An 18592-nucleotide genomic window follows, 5' to 3' on the forward strand; every position below is an offset into this window, starting at 1 on the left:
TTTATTTTAAAATAATCTCTCCTGAGGTGACAGCTACCTCACACTCTGCCCACACTGCAACTGAATTCTACGAGAAGGCACCATGAGGGGGGAATTTCTTCTCATTTCTGTTTCTTTCCCCTAGCAGCACAGCTGGGCTGCTGTCACTTCCCTAGGAAAGCCCTGGTCTTGAGACACTGCTGAAGCATTTCTTAAACCCCTGAAGAAATGTGGATAAATTATTTGCCTAATTCCTTTGGCCCCAAATTTCAAAATACCCCATTCTGATCTTTAGCAGTGCAGGCAATGCAGTCACCAAAATTACTCCAGGGGCCAGCTTACATTGGTTACACCAAGCAGGATGTCCCTTAGACCAGTGTTTCTCAACCTTGGCAACTTTAAGACGTGCAGACTTCATCTCCCAGAATTCCCCAGCCAGCCATGCTGGCTGGGGAATTCTGGGAGTTGAAGTCCGCACGTCTTAAAGTTGCCAAGGTTGAGAAATGCTGCCTTAAACATTCCACACAGAAATAATAAAACCACAACTCCTATCCGGTAAACAGCAATGTCCCAAACAGTTATGGCAAATAAATATACAAAAGGTTATGGACAAGAGCTGCACAAAATATACAAAAAGGCCTTATAATTATAATCCAGTGCATAGCTATGGCGGAGTAAGTCCCACTGAAACCTATGCAACCTACTTCAGAGTAAAAAACACAAGACTGTTTTGTCCAAGCGTGTAAATGTAAGAAAAGATGCGATTTCACATCTTTTGGGTGCCTGGGTATGTAGGGGTGAAGCATAATACAATTTGAACAATGAGGAATTGCCAACGCTCTCTGAATTTCTATGACCACACATACACACAAAAGAGAAATCCTACATTCTGCAACTGTATGCAGCACATTTGGTCAATGTAATTATCTTTCCTCTATGAAAGATTAGTAAATCTTCAAAATCCTGTATTGGGACTATAGGATAATTATTCAGAATGCATACAGTTTCAGATTTGGTTTCATTCAGAGACAGATTATTAATCATATGTCTACCATAAAAACAAAGCAAGTGAATGGTTTTTCTAAAAAAACCCCTCACTACTCTCACTTCATTTTTTCAGTGCTTCATATTATACATACAGCTGTATATTTTTAGAACTCATTAGAACCATTTTTAAACTTATTAGAACTCATTAAAAAAACCCAGTCCACAGTTCATTCATAACTTAACTATACGTTTATAAAACATACTGTATCTTCCATAGAATTTATCTCCCTGGTTTTACACTGATGAATATTCAGTTTGCATCAATAGCCATTATGTTGGAAATTCTGAAAATGTGAAGATCATATGAAATCCTTATGGCTGATTTATCGCATTGGGAATGGTCGATATAAGAACCAAGGGCCACAGCAGGGCTGAAATGCCACCGTGGTACCTCCAGCCCTTGCTACTGTTCAGGGGCTTCTCACCTGCAGGAATATGATTCTGCAACAAAGCGAAGCTCTTACGGTGAACATGGTCCATGAGTTAACCCTGCTTCCCTCCTCTTTCACACTCACAGTTTTTATACCCAGCTGCTGACTCTGCGTCACTTTGAATGTTACTTCTTTTACAACATGGGGGGGTACCCCCAGATGGCCTGTGATGTCTAAAATCATACAGAAAAAGATAACTCTGAAAAAAGAAGTATGCAGGGAAATAGGATTATGTCATTTTTTCCCCTGAAGCCCAATTTGCACTGATCATTTCCCTCTGGGCCTAAAAATATGTGCATATACCAAACATGGTCTTCAAGCATCTAAATATTCAGGTGAATGTTAACATTAAGAAGGGCCATTTCTTACATTCAGTAGCCATGTGCAATCAGTGCTTGAAATGAACCAGCATGAAGGCAGTTAATTCCTCATTACAACCTCATGTCCCTACAGTCCCATTTTCTACACTACTAACCAACCCTTGAAAAGAGTATGCATAGGATTTCTTAAGGTGTAAGTAAAACAACCAAAATCTTGGGAAGAGTTACCTCCATAAGAAAGGGCTTGTGTAAAGCCAATGCATGTCTGACCTGCACCAAATCTCTGACCACGCAGCACTGCCAGCTGCAAGCATTCTTGCTAGGGAACAAGTCCCACTGGACACAGACGGGTGCCCTTCTGGTTAACCATGTAGAGCAGTGTTGTCCAAACTTGGTCACTTTAAGATGAATGGACTTTAACTCCCAGAATTCCCCAGCCAGCTGGCTGGGGAATTCTGGGAGTTGAAGTCCACTCATCTTAAAGCGGCCAAGTTTGGACAACACTGATGTAGAGAATGACATTTCTATCCTTGAGAGCGCCAATTCTTGCGTGCAACCATGCACTAGACATATCTGCAACTAGAGAAACTGGTTCTGCAGTGGGAAACTAGATCCCCAATCTTAAGCAAGACCCTACCACTTTTTATGACAAGCACGTTCCTTTCCAAAGATTAGAAAGAAACCTTTTCAAAGATGAGACTGGAACCATCCACAGTTCTTCTGTTTCAAGTATTGATTGATGTTTCAATTTCAAGAAGAAAACTCAATGCCGCAACCACAGCGCATCAGCAGAGTCTGGTCACGGCACTGAGAAAACTTTCTAAAACGCAAGCAGTTTCATTTCTGTGACAGCAGGGAACTTAAGGGATACCAAGAAGAAGCATCGGCCATGCCAGAGCAATGCGCAGGTAGGTCTCTACCTCACGTCAGGTATGGCCTCTCTCTCAGGACAGAGTGAAGCCACATCTGGAACAGAAGTGGAAACAGAGGGGTCAGGGAGGGCAAAAAAACTGTCCATTTCTTAATTTCTTGCTACATTCAGGGAGGTGGCATGCAGATTTTCTGCCTCTGGAGCCAACACAACGGGCTACAACGTTCATGCTTCCTTGCTCCCTGAGTTGAAGTTCACCCCGGTTTTAGGATGCAAAGGCCTTGCTTTGCTTTTGGCAACTTAGTCTCCCAATAAGGCAGCATCTTCTTTTTTCTTCTGTTTGTCTGCTGCTCTCTTTGTCCACCTGGGATCACTCAATGTTTCTCACAGGAAGCTATCCCTCAGATGTGGGCCAGCCCGAGTTGAAAAATTGGTCCCCTGGAAATAGAAATCAGGCTCAAAGGGCAAAACCGAATCTTCATATATTTTGAGATCTGGAGGATTTCAGCTGGACAGATTCAAAGCGGTCTTCTTTTTCCTGGGTTACAAAAGACAAGAGTTTGAAGGTGACCACTGGTCCATCCAACAGAGCTGAGCAAACGGCCCCCAAATATGACAATCTGTGCTAACATCAAAGAAATATGGTTCCAGTAAGACTATCATATGGAAAATATAACAAAAATTGTCCCCTTCAAGTCAGATTTGAAATCTGACTCCTGGTGACTTCATAGGTACAACTATGTCACTCTTTTAGCCACGATATGAAATAATTTGCAACTGCTTTTTTCAGGGATGCTTTTTTAACTTTCCAGGCTAGTCTTCAGCCCTGGGATTCCCTGGTGTTCTCCCATCCAAGGATTAACCAGGCCCTAACTTGACTAGCTTCCAAGACAAATCATTTACAAATATATTAAATCCATCAAAACATTTACATAGACATTGACTGCACTTGGTTATTGAATTATCCAATTTTATGAGTTCACATAATACATAATAATACATAAACTAATCAGACAGGCTACATACGACAAATATACTAGCCCATACAAATCCAAAATCAAAACAAACAGCCCCCCCCCAGGTGTGAATACAGCCGCCAAGTCTCTCTGGATAAGCAAATGGTGTGAACACAGCATCTATCTATCAGTAATTTTGGGACTGCTGCCAAATTGTATGTATTTGGCCAGAAGCTGACTTCTTCAGACCCATGACAGTATGAATATCAGGTGTCCAACTACAACAAAACACAAAAGCACAAATGCAGTGCTGGTTCGTGACTCATTAAAGCAACCGTTGTCGCTTTCCTGGATCATGTAGGTGTTGCGAGAAGGTTTCTGCTGCAGCCACACAATTCCAGAAACAGACATAACTACTTTTAGGAATGATGGACATGTGCTGCATTTGCCCTTTCTGATGTTCCAAAGCATCTCTTCCAAATCAAATCTAAGACCAGCACAAACCCAGTGGTTTGAAGGGTGAGAATGCAGCAGCCTGCCTCTGAGAGACTTCTTGCTCTCATTCCCCACCCACAAAGGCTAAAAAACAATCCAAAATGATTTGCTCATGTTTCTTCCAGTGACATCACAGCATCATCAGATGGCCTCCTGCCTCTTCCTTCAGAAGGTCAGCTATCCTGATGCAGTAGAATAAAAAAAGGTAGGATGCATTTCATCTATTCAAATTATCTGAAAGGGAAAGTTGATCCAAGAAATAAGGAATTGGATTTGATTATCTAATCTCACATATAGCAGGGGTGAAAATGACTGAGTTTCTACAGTACGTATTACGTTTTATATCTAGTTTGCACACCCATCCCAAAAGAGGAAAAAAAATCTTTCAAGCACAACTTTTTATTCAGCTCAGTCGGTTTTTATTAAAACATTCCATTTTGAATATGCTTAGTGTCTAAACTTTAAATAGCTTTTTAAACATTTTCTGGAAGCTGCTTTGAAGTTTAGAGAGATGGGTACGTGGTAGTTTTACATGAAGGAAGATTTTCATCTGCCACGAGTTAAAAAGGAAAAACCAATGAGCAAGACGGAAAAATCAAGAGACGTGGGGGACAAGATTTGCACATTAAGAAAAAAATAATGATAAAAGGGCATAGAGGATGCTTGCCTATAAGGCTTGCACTGTGCAATAACCAGCCTTATTTGTGAAATATTCAGATAACGATGTCTGTATTGGTAATCCACCCACGTTTTCCTATAACTTATTCTGCTGTTATCATTTCTTTCCAATGATAATTCGGAGGACCAGACTGAACTGTTGCCTTTGGATCACAGCTATGCCTTAGGAATCATCCTTTGTGGCTCCCATGCTTACCTTAGTGGCCAGTGACTTGAGTTTTCCTAGTAATGACTGTTTATTTGAATACACTATTTCTTCTTCATTGTCTTCCCCTTCCATGATAGCACAGCTATCCGCAGCAGGAAGTTCACACTCTTTCGAATTCGCGGTCATCACCAGTTTAGAATATTTATACTCTAATCTGTAGGAATCAATACAGACAGGGGCAATGTTGTCAACTCACGCAGACCGTATCTGAATGTATCACACAGCGAGATAGGAAAAGATTCTTCAGATAGATTGTTTAATACAATTAAGCAGAACCTGACAATGAAAAGTTGTGTTGTTTACCAGACCTGGAAACGAGGCAATGCAGTCATATATCAAAAGTACATGGGGATGTTTCTCACTCCTCCACCTCCTGTATAATTGATGGTGCAAGACTACAAGAGCCCTGCAGTTTGGCTCCTTAGCAAGGTCATGTGCCAAACTAATGGTGGGGAATCAGGAATTGGGAGGTGGGCCAATGGGACTCCACCAATGGGAGGACAGCCTGTCTCTCAGTGTGGCAGAAAGGAAACCAAGCTGTTTGAAGAAATGACTATTACAACAATTTTGCAAATGCCCCCCCCCTAAAATATAACCCATTGAAATACCATTTTTGCGAGGCAATGGTGAGACCTAATCAGCATAGTGTCCCACTTTACTCCCTTGTTGATTTGGCTATTATTTCTTCTTAATGAGGGAAGACTGAAAAAAAGGGGGATTCCTGCTTGGGATGGTTAATTTGGGGGGAAAGGATAAGCAGGTGCACCCATGAAACTCTTTAAACATTTCCACGCTCTCCAAAAATATTAAAAAAAGAGAAATATATCTTTCTACCCCTTCTGAAGGCTCTTGGGGTTCAGGAAGGGGTGTGGTAGGATGCAGGCACCCCTTGTATTAGAGCACAAGAAGTGGTCTGCTATGTCAGGCAATCACTGTCCAATCTACTGTAGCTGAAAATTTGCTAAGCCTCAAGCAGAAATTTTTCCTAGGCTAAGCATAAGTGCCCAGCATTCAAAGGATCACAGAGATCCTTTATACCAGTGTTTCTCAATGTGAGGAACTTTAAAGATGTATGGACTTCAACTCCCAGAATTCCCCTGGGGAATTCTGGGAGTTGAAGTTCACATATCTTAAAGTTCCTGAGGTTGAGAAACACTGATTTATTGATCTGAATAGCATGAAACAGCCTTGGTTGTGACCTATACTTCTTTATCAAACGGGCCCTGAATTTATTATTCCAGTTACATCCACTGTTGAGTAAATGTACTGTTTTGAGAAAGCAGGTAACTTTCCCAGGATGCTTCAAAAAACGTTTGAAAATGGGTTCTATGCTTATTATGCAATACAAAATTGTGTTGATTTGGGGGGGGAGGGTAGTGGAGGGCAGGGGGAAGTTTAAAAGCTGCAGTAAAAGATGGCCACACTCTTGATTCAGGGGTGAGGTGTCTATGGTGGACAGCACTGCCAGGTGAGAACAAGGGATCTAGAAAGCATACAGAGTCAGAAAAAGACAGTGTCCCAAACTGAGAGGTGAATTTAACCAAAGAAAATCTGCTGATCAAATAGGTATCTCCTTAAAAGGGGTTGCAAGACTCACTTCTGGTTCTTCTTCCAGAAATAGCAAGTTAAGGCAATGAGCAGTACTCCTGTGAAAGCACCAACCCCTGCACCAACTTTCAGCCAGAAATCCACTGTTTCACAGATTATGATCTTTTTTTCAGGCAAGGAAACCCCTTTTATACATAACTTTGGTTCGTTCCAGACATATAAGGTTTCCTATGCAAGCATGTGAGAAAGACAGAGAGAGAGAGAGAAAGAAAAAGAAAATCTTATACATTTGTTTTCCTAGAAGACAACTCCATTCAATTCTATGGAGCTTACTTTTAAGCAATAACATAGTCAGTCGATTCCATGCAAGCTAAACTAATGTATGTACATACATGTATATATGTTTTTATTTAAGTAATGTAATAACAAAGTGAAACATCCTAGGAACCTCAGGTCCTAATCCAACCTCGGTCTGTGACTTCCACTGGGGACAAATGACTCCACTGTAAGTTGTTAGGACAAGGATACAACTACAGAAGTGGGGGGGGGGGGGTTCCCTCTCTTCCTTGTTCTAGAGCTCATTTAGTTTACTCATCTGTGTTATGTTTCTAAAGCAAGAGCTCATACTCAAGGTATTTCTTTTATAGGTAGAACTAATCTGCATGTTGCTGAAGATGCCTTCTTGCTTAAGAAGTACTCGGCTGTCTGGTCCAGCCCACTCCCAGGGTTTTCTGCAAGAATCTCTGCAAACAACAAGCACTAGCGTTCCATTCAAACAATAATGTCACCATCCATGTATTATTTTATACCCTGTGGACAACTTGACTATAAGGCCACATTTGAGAGGGCTGGCAAATTTCTCACCCTTTCTTTTGAATTCAGGATACCCAGTAGCATTCATCCATACTCAGTTTTATCCCCAAAGAACAGATCTAGCAGTTTAAGTAAAACTGGCCAGCGATCAACTGGTGCTCTGCAGACAACTGCCTACCCTCTCTTCTTTTAGTATATTATTCCTTTCTTTGTGTTTCTCTTTTAAAAGTTTGTACTGATTGTAAGTCTTAGCACATTATCCTATTTTGAAGTGCCTTATGCTTCAGCTGTTCTTGATGGCAGAAGAAATGATATGCTTGAGGTCCCTTGTGCCCTATCCAAATTTGTAACCGAATTGTAATTTTTAATAAGATAAAAGGCAAAATGTCTAAATGCACAACTGTGTTAATCCTGCCCACAAACATTGCTTTGCCCTGACCCTGTCTACTTTGGGGAAATATGGACCCCACCACATCATATAAGGTCCAAATACAACCCTTTTCCTTAGCAATGATATAAACTTGTTCTAATGTGGTTTTGCAGGTGAGATATTTTGACCCTGGGATGTTCGATCAGAGATTATATTCATGTCCTCTCTGTGGGTATCTCTTCAACATCTCCCTGGCCACTGTGGTTCTCATCTTATATTGTGTATATATATGTATATGTATATATACATGTGTGTGTGTGTGTGTATATGTATGAATGTATATGTATATATACATACATACATACATTGAAAACTTTAAACACAAGAATAAGACTAATACAAACTAAAATAGGGGAAGAAAGAAAAGAGAGAAAAGGAAAAATGAAAGAAAAAACTAAAGTTGCAAAAAGAAAAAGAGTAGCAGAAAAATAGAAAAGAAAAAAAATACAAAGAAGTGGGTTCCGATCTTCTTTACATCAGTTATAAGTACAATTATAAATTTACCTCTTACTCTAAGGTTACATCATGACTTTCTTCTTTCTATAATCTATCTGATCTAATCATCAAAACCATAAATCATAAGTTCATTTTTTTCTTGTTTATGCAATAATTCCATAAGGGGTTTCCAGTCACCAATAAATGTAGATGTTGTCTTTTCTCTAATCAAACAGGTCAATTTGGCCAACTCAGCAAATTCTATCATCTTCACCAACCATTCCTCCATTGCAGTATTGCTAAATCTTTCCATCTTTCTTTGTACAATAATCTTGCTGCAGTTATCATACAAAAAAATACTGTTCCATGACATTTTTCCAACTGCCTAACCATCAGTCTCAAGAGGAAAAGTTCTGGTTTCAGTTGAATGTTAATCTTTAAAATCCTCTGCATCATTGTACATATTTGAACCCAAAATTTTCTAGCTTTTTTGCACATCTACCAAGCATGATAAAATGATTCTTCTTATGTTAAGGCATATAATGAAGTTAAAAAAGATACGTTAAGGGGGGAGAAACTATAATTGTCATTGTTGGAGAGAATTTCTGTGATAAAGATGAACATCTTGCCTAGAATGATGCTTCTGGTTCAGACAGTACCTGTTTTGGTAACTTATGTACCATTTAAACAGCAGGTAAAAGACATATCTAAGTTTGTAGAGCAAGGGAAGAAGCCACAAGTTAAATATAAGGTGTTACAAGATGCAAAGGAAAGAGGAGGATGGGGTTTACTTGATTTGAAATTGTATTTTGCAGTTTGTTGTTTGGTTTGGATGAAAGAGTGGGTGTTGCTGAGAAACAGAAGACTTTTAGAGCTAGAAGAACATGACCTGAGATTTGGGTGGCACGGATATTTGTGGTACAATGAAGTCAAGGTTTTACTGTATTATTTATTTATGGGTGTGTGTGTATATGCATGTATGTATGTATGTATATGTCTGTGTGTGTGTATACGTACACACATACACACACATATACATATGCATACATACATACATACAAGTATATGCATATATACCTGTATTGTATTTGCATTTTATATTGCTATTTCAAAGTTTATATCACCTGGATTTCTAGTTTTAATTTCTTTTTCTTGCTGCATACGTGTAGCCTGAGCAAGCCCCTTAGCATATTTTGATTTAATATTATTTTTTAGTCAAAATTCTTTGTTTGTATCTACTTCCCATAATTATCCTGACATTGTCAATTTAGTTTTGGATATTTTGGATATTTGAATGTCAATTTCCTTGCTGGTTCATGATCCCAATAAAGTTTGATTTGTTAAAGTCAAGGTTAATGTAGATTTCAAAAATCATTATGTTAAACGTGCCATATTGAGAATATGGAATAGATACAAATCCAGGCTGTGCCCGAAAACACCTTGGTGGCTCTCAGCACAAGAAGCATCTTATAGATGAGAAATAACAGGCAAACACAAAGGGCTAACTTACTGTGAGATGCTAGGATTCTGTCAAGGGGAATATAAAATAAAATCAAGAGAATAAACTGATAGCAGAGGGACACAGTTATCAATGGTTTTCTTATTCACAGTTATCAGAAAGATTTAAAGTAGATAAAATAATTCATGGTATTGAACATTTTAAGACTGATTTTGAAACAGAATTGTGTACAAATGATGAACATGTAATTGCTAAAATGTATAAACTTGTATTGAAATTTGAAACAGAAGAACAAGTTAAGGAATGCATGATAAACTGGATTAAAAATTTGGTTATAATATACTGATGGAACAATGGGGAAATATGTGGTTGAAAGGCTGAATTTACACAATGTTATAATTTTAAAGAGAATTTTTATAAAATGATGTACCACTGGAATATGACACCAAAACATTATCTAGAATGTATAAATTTATGTTGGAAATGTAAGCTACTGTGGTTCTTATCCAACGTCGCCCTTCCTTCCTTCCTTCCTTCCTTCCTTCCTTCCTTCCTTCCTTCCTTCCTTCCTTCCTTCCTTCCTTCCTTCCTTCCTTCCTTCCTCCCTCCCTCCCTCCCTCCCTCCCTCCCTTTTCTGTTTCTCTACTTCTTGGGAGTTGCAACTGCAGACTGAAACTTTTTCCACCACACATCAGTATGTAACCAGTTAATTACCTGGTGTCCTTTTTTACAAGCACTCTCAATCTCATGATAGTCCTGCTCTGTGCACATGGGACAAGCTTCTGCACTTTCCCACAAGAAGTGGAATATACATCCATCACAAGTACCTGCAGGACAAGAACTAGAGAAGAAATGCTGGGTGGGTTAGAATGATACAATCAGAAGAAAGAAAGTTAACTTAATTGGTTCTCAAAGAGGCTGCTGCCCATAGCACCATCAATGCATGCTCCCACAAAAACACATACATTCCCAAATTGGACATTAATGATGTTTTGAAAATGCAAAACAGTAGTTTGTTGCTAAACTAATCTCCTGCATCCAACATAAATATATTATGAGCACTCTACTTCTTTAATGGGATGTGTCTCCTACTTAGTTACTCAGCACACTTTCAGCACATCCTCCAACAAGGGATCCTGCTGAATTCAAATTTCCAATGCACAGCTTCTCCTCTTTTTTTGTTTCTGAGTTAGCAGCATGCACACCTGGATTCATCCAGAGGCTGCTCTTTTGCAATCCATACACTGTTAATAGCTTAGTTTACAGATGGTTAAAGAGTTAGGGTTAGGGAAACTATATAAAGGAAGGGGTCTCACCTGGTCCAACCTAAACTACAGGTCAAATTCAGCAGATCCTCTCTAAGTGAACAAACAAATAAACAAAAATTCTACAGATTAAGAGTGAAATTTGTTAGGAAGAAGAATATAAGCATGATATTCTAGAGCAGAGGTTCTTAAAATGGCATTCATGGATCCTTTGTTGGTCTGTGGATAGATTTCAGGGCATTGGTGAACTTGGATGGGGAAAAAGTTTACCTTTATTTTCATTAACTTCTCACTGTAATTTAGCTTTTCATTCACTACAGATACTCCTCGACTTGTGATGGCAATTGGGACTGGAATTTCTATCGCTAAGTGATGCAGTCATAAAGCACAACCACATCGCTTAGTGTCAGCAATCCCTGCAGTCCAGGTTGCTATCATTAACCGAATCCCACAGTCGTTAGGTGAGACAACTTCCTGCCAGCTTCCCACAACCAAAGTCAGTGGGGAAGACAGCAGGAAGTTGCAAGTCCCAGGCCAGCAGGCAGGTAAGTGGCTACTGACAGGTGGGGGAGGGAGGGAGGGAGGGGGCACGCAGGAGTATGCAAGGTTGCAGTATGGGTTGGGGAGGGTGCGCAAGGGTGCGAGGGGGTGCGTGAGAGGTGAAGCAAGGATTGGAGAAGGTGCATGTGGGTGCGTGAAAGTCAGGGACGGTACATGAGGGTGCATATGGGGGTGTGAGGACGTGGGGGTGCACAAGAGATATGACAACGGTTGGGGAGGGTGTGTGAGGGTGCAAGGGGATGCATGAGAGGCGCAGTATGGGTCTGGGAGGGTGTGTGAGGGTATGAGGGGGTGCATGAGAGGCATGGCAAAGGTTGTGAGGGTGTGCAAGGGTGTGGCATGGGTCGGGAAGGGTGCAAAGGGTGTGCAAGTGGCCAGTGCAGCGGGAATGCAGAGGTGCTGGGTGAGGATGTGTGGTTGGGGGAGACTTACCCCAGCAACTTGTAACCTTCCCTGCTGGTTTTCCCATTGTCCTTCTGGGGAAACTGGCAGGGAAGGTTGCAAATGGCGATCACATGATCGCGGGATACGTGGCAACTGGTTGTAAGTGCGAACAGGTTGCCAAGCACCCAGATCATGATCACATGACCGTGGGGGTGCTGGGATGGCCGCAACTCCAAGGACCAGTCATAAGCACCATTCATTCAGTGCCGTCATAAATCTCACTATCTAAAATTATTTGAATTATTTTTAATATTTTGACACTGTGAGCATAATTGGTTTTCTTTGTAATACAATCTATATCTATGTATTTTATTTTATGCAGTTAAATACATTTTTCTGAGAAGGGGCCCATAGGTTTTGCCACACTGTTGAAGGGATCCATGGCACAAAAAGGTTGAGAACCCCTGCTCAAGAGTTTTTCCAGATTTCACCTAAAGTGAAGGTGACAGCAAATATAGAGGTGGTTCTTCTGATAACATACTGAAAGAATTGCAAATGAATCTGAAACATATTAAATTATTCAGGAAGAGGGAGATCTAATGACAGGTCTCTACTTGTGTTTCTAATCATAACATATACCTGGGAACTGAAATTTCTCCCTGACCAAGTTTTGTGGGATTGCACCTCATTGTCACAACAGAAGCACGCCCATTTTCACAAGTAGCTGTAACTCCTGAAGACCTGTGTAGAAATGAGAAAAAGAATTCAAGATGTTATGCAGACAGACAGCTCTGCCTCCACCAGTGAAAAATGAGCTGTTTTTACGGCTTCATTTTTCTTGTCTTCTCCCATGCTTTTCTCAGCTGCAAATCAAGTTATGGCTGGATGCTTTATGAAGTCATTGCCAGTTTTTATAATATTTATTAGCAACTCTGAGATTTGGCAATAAGGTAAAAATACCCTCAAGGCAAGATTGACCCCTGGTGGCTTCATCTACACATCCAAGCAGTTTTATTGGTAACAGTATGGAAATGATGTTTCCCAGATTCTTCCAGATGTGTGTTGTTGTTTTTTAATTTCCCAGTCTAGCCTACAGCCCTGTCTCCCATTTGGGGATTAACCAGATCTAACCCTGCTTAGCTTCCAAGCTATTTGAGACTTGGCAATACAGGTGAATGTACATTTAATAATAAATATTTTTGAAAATCTGGAGAGGGACCATGGGAGAAGGTTGAAGAGTATGATCTCCCAGTCACTTTTCACTGTCTGTCCATTACCCAAGACATCTTTTCCCAACCAGGTGACCTCTAGGTGGGTTAAGGCTACAAGCTCCAGAAATTCTCAGCTTCTCAGAGCAACAGACAAGGCTATTCTAGGGAGCAGAATGTCCTTTAACTGTGCCATGAGACAATCACTTTGCAGAAATTCAGAATGCAGTCATATGAAGAGGAAGAACAGAATTAGTTGACTGGGAAGAACGGCTGAATCCTACAGAAAAAGGACAAGAAGCACATATATAATATTTCATATGATGCCAAAAAGAGAGAAAAAAGAGAGATGGAATTAGTGGGGTTATAACACACATGGTCAAAATAAATTATGGTGTCTCCTGACTATTTAACTCTGGTCCTTGACAACAATGTAAGTTTCTCTGAATTTTTACATTCCCTCTGTAAATAGTAAAGGTGTATGAAAAATCAAGTGATTTATTCTTCTACCTACTTGTAATAGAAATGCACATCAGGTATTTTTCTTTCAGAATGCTGAAACATTTCTGGCTTAATATTAATATTTCCCAGTGTAGTCTCAACAGTTGCTCCTGCAAAGAAGAAAAGAAAATCATCCCCTGAAAGAATTTATAGGGAGTTGGGAGGGAAAAACTCTTTAAATGAGGGTGAATATATAGTCCACAAAATGTTATCAGGCAGAGATGCCTGATTTGTTATAATGCAATTTGTCTAAGAGATGTTTCAAAACTTGATATACTGTATCTTCTGGTTTCTTATAAAACTCCCCAAGATTACATGGAAGAATTAAATGGGTGCATGCATTTAGACTAGACTGGAAGTTGAAAAACATCCCAGATGAAAATGGTGGCAAACTATTTGCATATTGTTGCCAAGAAAAGGACAAGAATATAGTCACCAAGAGTCAAATTCAACTCCATCAAGGCTTTAGCTTTATGAGGAACAGCTATATTTTTTGTGAATGAGTAGCAGATTTTGGCTCATAGAAGGGGAGATGCTTATGAATGTTACTTGGTTACACTAATTAAGCTGTGAAGTTCCATGGATGAATCTGTAATGATACCCCTTAAGCAACGGAGGCATATGGAATAAGAGAAGCTTACTTTAAAAAGTAATTTGGAGTCTAATTTGTTAGCAATTAAGTATAGAAAACTAAAACAAAAAAAACAAAAAATGTAAAAAAATAAGGTTTTTCTTCTAACAATAAGGGTAGTCCTTTTATATATTATAAAACTGCAAGCTGTTTCACTTCCTTCAGGTCTTTAGAGCCCCTGAATTGAGAATGGATGATGTGACTACTGATTTTATTAATACAGTAATCCATTAAAATCAAAAAGAGATTTGGTTAAACAGAGATTTTCATTAGTTGATAATCCTGTACAAAAAGTATCAGAAATAAGTTAATTATATAATAGGGGAATGTTTGCATCTTCTGTAAGATACAGTTACCAGACCTGCTGCCCAACATATTATAGAAGCGGGTGGGCTATCTCCAAGCTTGAAGAACATCTCAAATGGACGATGCTCCATCCTGGAAATCTACTATGCTGGTAGTATTAAATTTCAATAGAGGCCATAGGGAATGGGAAATCAGGATTTGATCCTGGAGTGGGAACCTGAGAAATGGCTTCCAGATCCAAGAAAGGAACCCACCTATTCCCATTGAGGGGGGGATGTGTGTGGCAAAAATAGCAATACAGGATTCTTTTGAGGTGCTGCAATGGAATGGAAAGGTAAAAATAAATCCCACAAATCAATCTCAACTCCTGCTGACTATATGGACGTGTCTGAGTACTTTTCTTGGCAATAACAAGGGAATGTTCTGCCACTGCCTTCCTCCAGCACTGAAATCTAGCCTACAGCCCTGGGATTTCTTAATAATCTCTCATCCAAATATTAAGCAAATCTGAAAGTTTAGCTCCTGCCAAGAACATAACTGATCATATACAAGTCAAGGAAGACTTTGCTCTCTCTTGGTCATGATGGAAAGCATCTATCACCGTGCTGCAGCTCCTACTTTAGACAAAGTGATATCATTTGTTCTATGAATGCCATCCTTGACGGAACACATGTCTTTAGACTTGTAAAAACTGCCCATGGCAAATCCTCAAGGTTCTGCAAACAATTCTGTTGGGTTAGGCTCCACGACATCATATTCCCCTCAGTCCCCTCAGCCTTATTGCTGTTCGCTCTTGTATCAGAGCAAGCAGAAGATTACCAAGGAACACGTCAGCCAGGCTGTTGGACTGGAGCGCCAAAGCAGTGCGGAAACCCTTGCTGTCAGGTGGGATGATGGTCGACTGGCAGACAAAAGCCCTCACGACATTGGAATAATCTTCTGACTCAGCAACCATATCCTTCAGCGTGATATCAGTTATATTGTCTGCACAAATTGCTCTCTTTTCTCCCTGTGGAAGTTAAAAGGGATAAAAGGGGTGCCTGTGTAGCTTTCATGGCAAATTTCTCAACATATTTCAAACCGGAGGTCAGATACTTCTCACTACAATTTCATGCTAATTTGCTGACAAATTCAGGAAGTGATCTGCAAAAATGGAGCTGCATTGCTGTGAAAGAAACATGGTGATTCCTTCACAGATAATCAGAAAGTCAGAGAGAGAGCGTGTGCACGTGAGCTAGGAACCATGTTGCTTTCTTGCACAGCACAATGAGGTGTAATTTGCCTTTTAGATAATGAGATGGCCACTTAACAGTGATTTAGAAGAATGTGAACCTCGTGAGTCTTGCATATAAATGGATGCATTCTTTCTATTGCACAAATACTGCCAGATTTTGTATCATTTTTAAATATGCCAGAGCCGTTTGCCACTTCACAATAACAGCAACAAAACTGAACAGGCCGGTATGGCATATTCTTCCAGTTTGATTTTCACACTGAAAATGCCAGTTGGGATGGCGAACATTTCCAAATGTTCCCCAAGAACACTTTGCACCAATATTCACCTTTTCAAATGTTATTTGATGCTATTGCTCCCCTAGCTGGTTTGGTGCTATTTCTCAACCAGCTGCTCCTATGGCGGGCTCTAATGTGCCATTTTGCACAATGTCATGAGCATCAAAAAATAATTTTAAAAAATGAAAATAGCCAAATTCTCAAGAGATCTCTGCCGAGGACATAGACATTGTGCACTGTTTTATTATCTTCATAGGCTGTGGCTATTTTCATTTCTTCCCCAAATAATTAGGAGTCAGTGGGTGCCATCTAGTCCAAAAAGCTATCACATGGTGAGTAAAAATAGCAGGATAGAGCCATAAAACTTTCAGATATTGCCATGAGATGGTGTATACGGGACCAGTAAAACAGGAAACAACCCTTCCTGGATCAGTTTCATGGCTGATCTTAGATAATGAGAAATCATTTCATGAAGGGAAGGCTCCTGCTACAGAGCAGAGCAGAACTTGTTCAATCTGTGTGTCAAATCTGCCAGAAAAAGAAACACATTTGCAACATGACCAACAATAATGTGCAATGATTTTGTTATGGAATGACAATCTCAAAACTCTAATCAAAGGTACTTTCATGTTATTCTTTAAAATAGCCATTCTTTTCACAGGCTTCAAGACAACAAAGAGGCAGCTGCTTTAACAGCCACATTAATGATGTGGCTACTTTAATGAGTTGACAGTAAGAAGAACAGTAAAAAGAGATAATAATATGGCTACTAAATCTGGGCTGCAAAAAAACAGACAACCACTAGATGGTAGCAGAGGGTTAGATTTTTCTCTAAGTGTCTGGTTTTTGCAGCCCAAATCTAAGAGACATGTACTAGCATTTCTCATGGTGTTTACAACTGTGGACCACCAAATAAACATTCAAAAAATGTGGCAATCACCCAGTTAAACAAACACTCCCTCCTTTCATGTTTCATCTTTAAGAGCATGGGAGTTCATGATTTTAAGTGACCAGTTCATAAATTTTAGTACTATTTAGTACTATCACTTGTATACTTTAATGAACCAGTTTTCAATCATAGATTCATATTTATGAACCAGCTGACTGGTAGTGAACATGGTGAGGTAGTAGAGGACCACCTGGTGGACCTCCAGAGACTACTGATGGTCCGTGGACCACAGTCTGAGAATCACTCCCCACTTGGTAAGAATAGTTACTCTAGTGGATCATGGAGGGATTCTGTGTCAGGCACTCCACTTCCAAATGATGTGATTGGAAAACTGGCACTTAGTAACAGGACATTCATTTCCGCTGTACTGGCTGTCTATGCTTTCTCATAAACAAGTGGCAAAAAAGTGTTCCCATCTACTTCTGGACATACCAGGTTAGAACGCTTCTTTATTATGAAAATATTTCTAACCCACTAAGATAAAAACACAAAATAATCATACAAACTAACTGATTTAAAATCAATAACATTGCAATGCCTTGGGTCTTAATTTGGCACCAACAAAAAGCTACAGTCTCTCTCTCTCTCTTGTACACACACACATACACAATTCCACATAATATACCATTTTACAACATTAGGATACAGAGAAGTATTTGTTGGTACAGGAATTATGGGGTCTCCAGTCATTTAGAGTTTTAACTTTCATTACCATCATCTTGAAGTGATTGCAGAGTCCTATAAAATCTCACACTGTTCCTAACATATCTAGCCAAAGCATTTTGCACTAGTTACAACTTTGAGACAACTTCAAGGACAACTCCATGTACAGAGCATTGCAGTACAAGAAATGAGAAGAGTGTAAATTACACTGGCTAAGTACCCCAGCCCAGAATTGTCATAACCAGTAGACTAGTTGAAGTTGGCCAAATCCACCCCAAGACACTGAAGTTATTTCTGAATCTCTAGCGACAAAGATGAACCTAGGAATACTCCCAAGTTACCTATCTGATTTCCATAGGGAATACAACCCCAAGCTCATGCCAAGCTTCTCACAAGGAATATCTGAGCTACCCTTTGGTGTATAGGTTGAAAATATGCAGAAAACAGGACATGAAGCTACTTGGACAAGAAAAGGTCCCAGAATCAAACCAAATTAGTAAGAAAACCAAACATAGAACTGAAAATATATGATACAATGACTATCCTTGAGCTCTTCTCCACATTCTTGCAATGTTTAAGGTCATTTACTTTATATTTTTAGACATTTTGTGGCTGTGTTTACATAGCACATTAAATACAAACAACACTAGTCAAACCACAGCTCCCTACCTGGATCTGATATTATGCTAACAGGGTCAAGAATCAACCAATTTGATCAACAAACACAGTCCCTATCCCATTTCCTTCTTCCAATTCTGCCTGGTACCCTTTGGAATAGTTGGCTGGAGATACCAGTAAGATGACTAGCCTTATTTATGTGTTTGTTTGTTTGTTTGGATTTATATGGCCACCTAACTCACATGATGGGAACTCTGGGCATTGGACATCAAACCAACAACATGGCAGGAACCAAACAAAAATCAACATAACAACAGCATATAG

At 39.7% G+C, this 18592-nt stretch overlaps 1 protein-coding gene across 2 annotated transcripts in view; it reads right to left on the reverse strand.

The window, feature by feature from the left end:
- Positions 1-2238: 2238 nt before the first annotated feature.
- The window catches only part of ELAPOR2 (endosome-lysosome associated apoptosis and autophagy regulator family member 2), a 90919-nt gene continuing 74565 nt past the window's right edge, over positions 2239-18592 (reverse strand). The window contains exons 16-22 of one of the 2 annotated variants that reach the window (XM_088134827.1): positions 15346-15535; positions 13603-13699; positions 12520-12621; positions 10385-10511; positions 6583-6761; positions 4974-5139; positions 2239-3186 (exon numbers count right to left, since the gene is read on the reverse strand). In XM_088134827.1, the coding sequence (XP_087990953.1) occupies positions 3127-3186; positions 4974-5139; positions 6583-6761; positions 10385-10511; positions 12520-12621; positions 13603-13699; positions 15346-15535 (921 nt within the window). In that variant the 3' untranslated portion in view covers positions 2239-3126. The other variant, XM_088134828.1, reaches the window with a different exon arrangement.

The sequence above is a fragment of the Python bivittatus genome, unplaced genomic scaffold, assembly GCF_059951505.1.
Source record: "Python bivittatus isolate LINGU-HERP-01145 unplaced genomic scaffold, Pbiv_v1 ctg000120_np1212, whole genome shotgun sequence".
NCBI lineage: Eukaryota > Metazoa > Chordata > Lepidosauria > Squamata > Pythonidae > Python > Python bivittatus.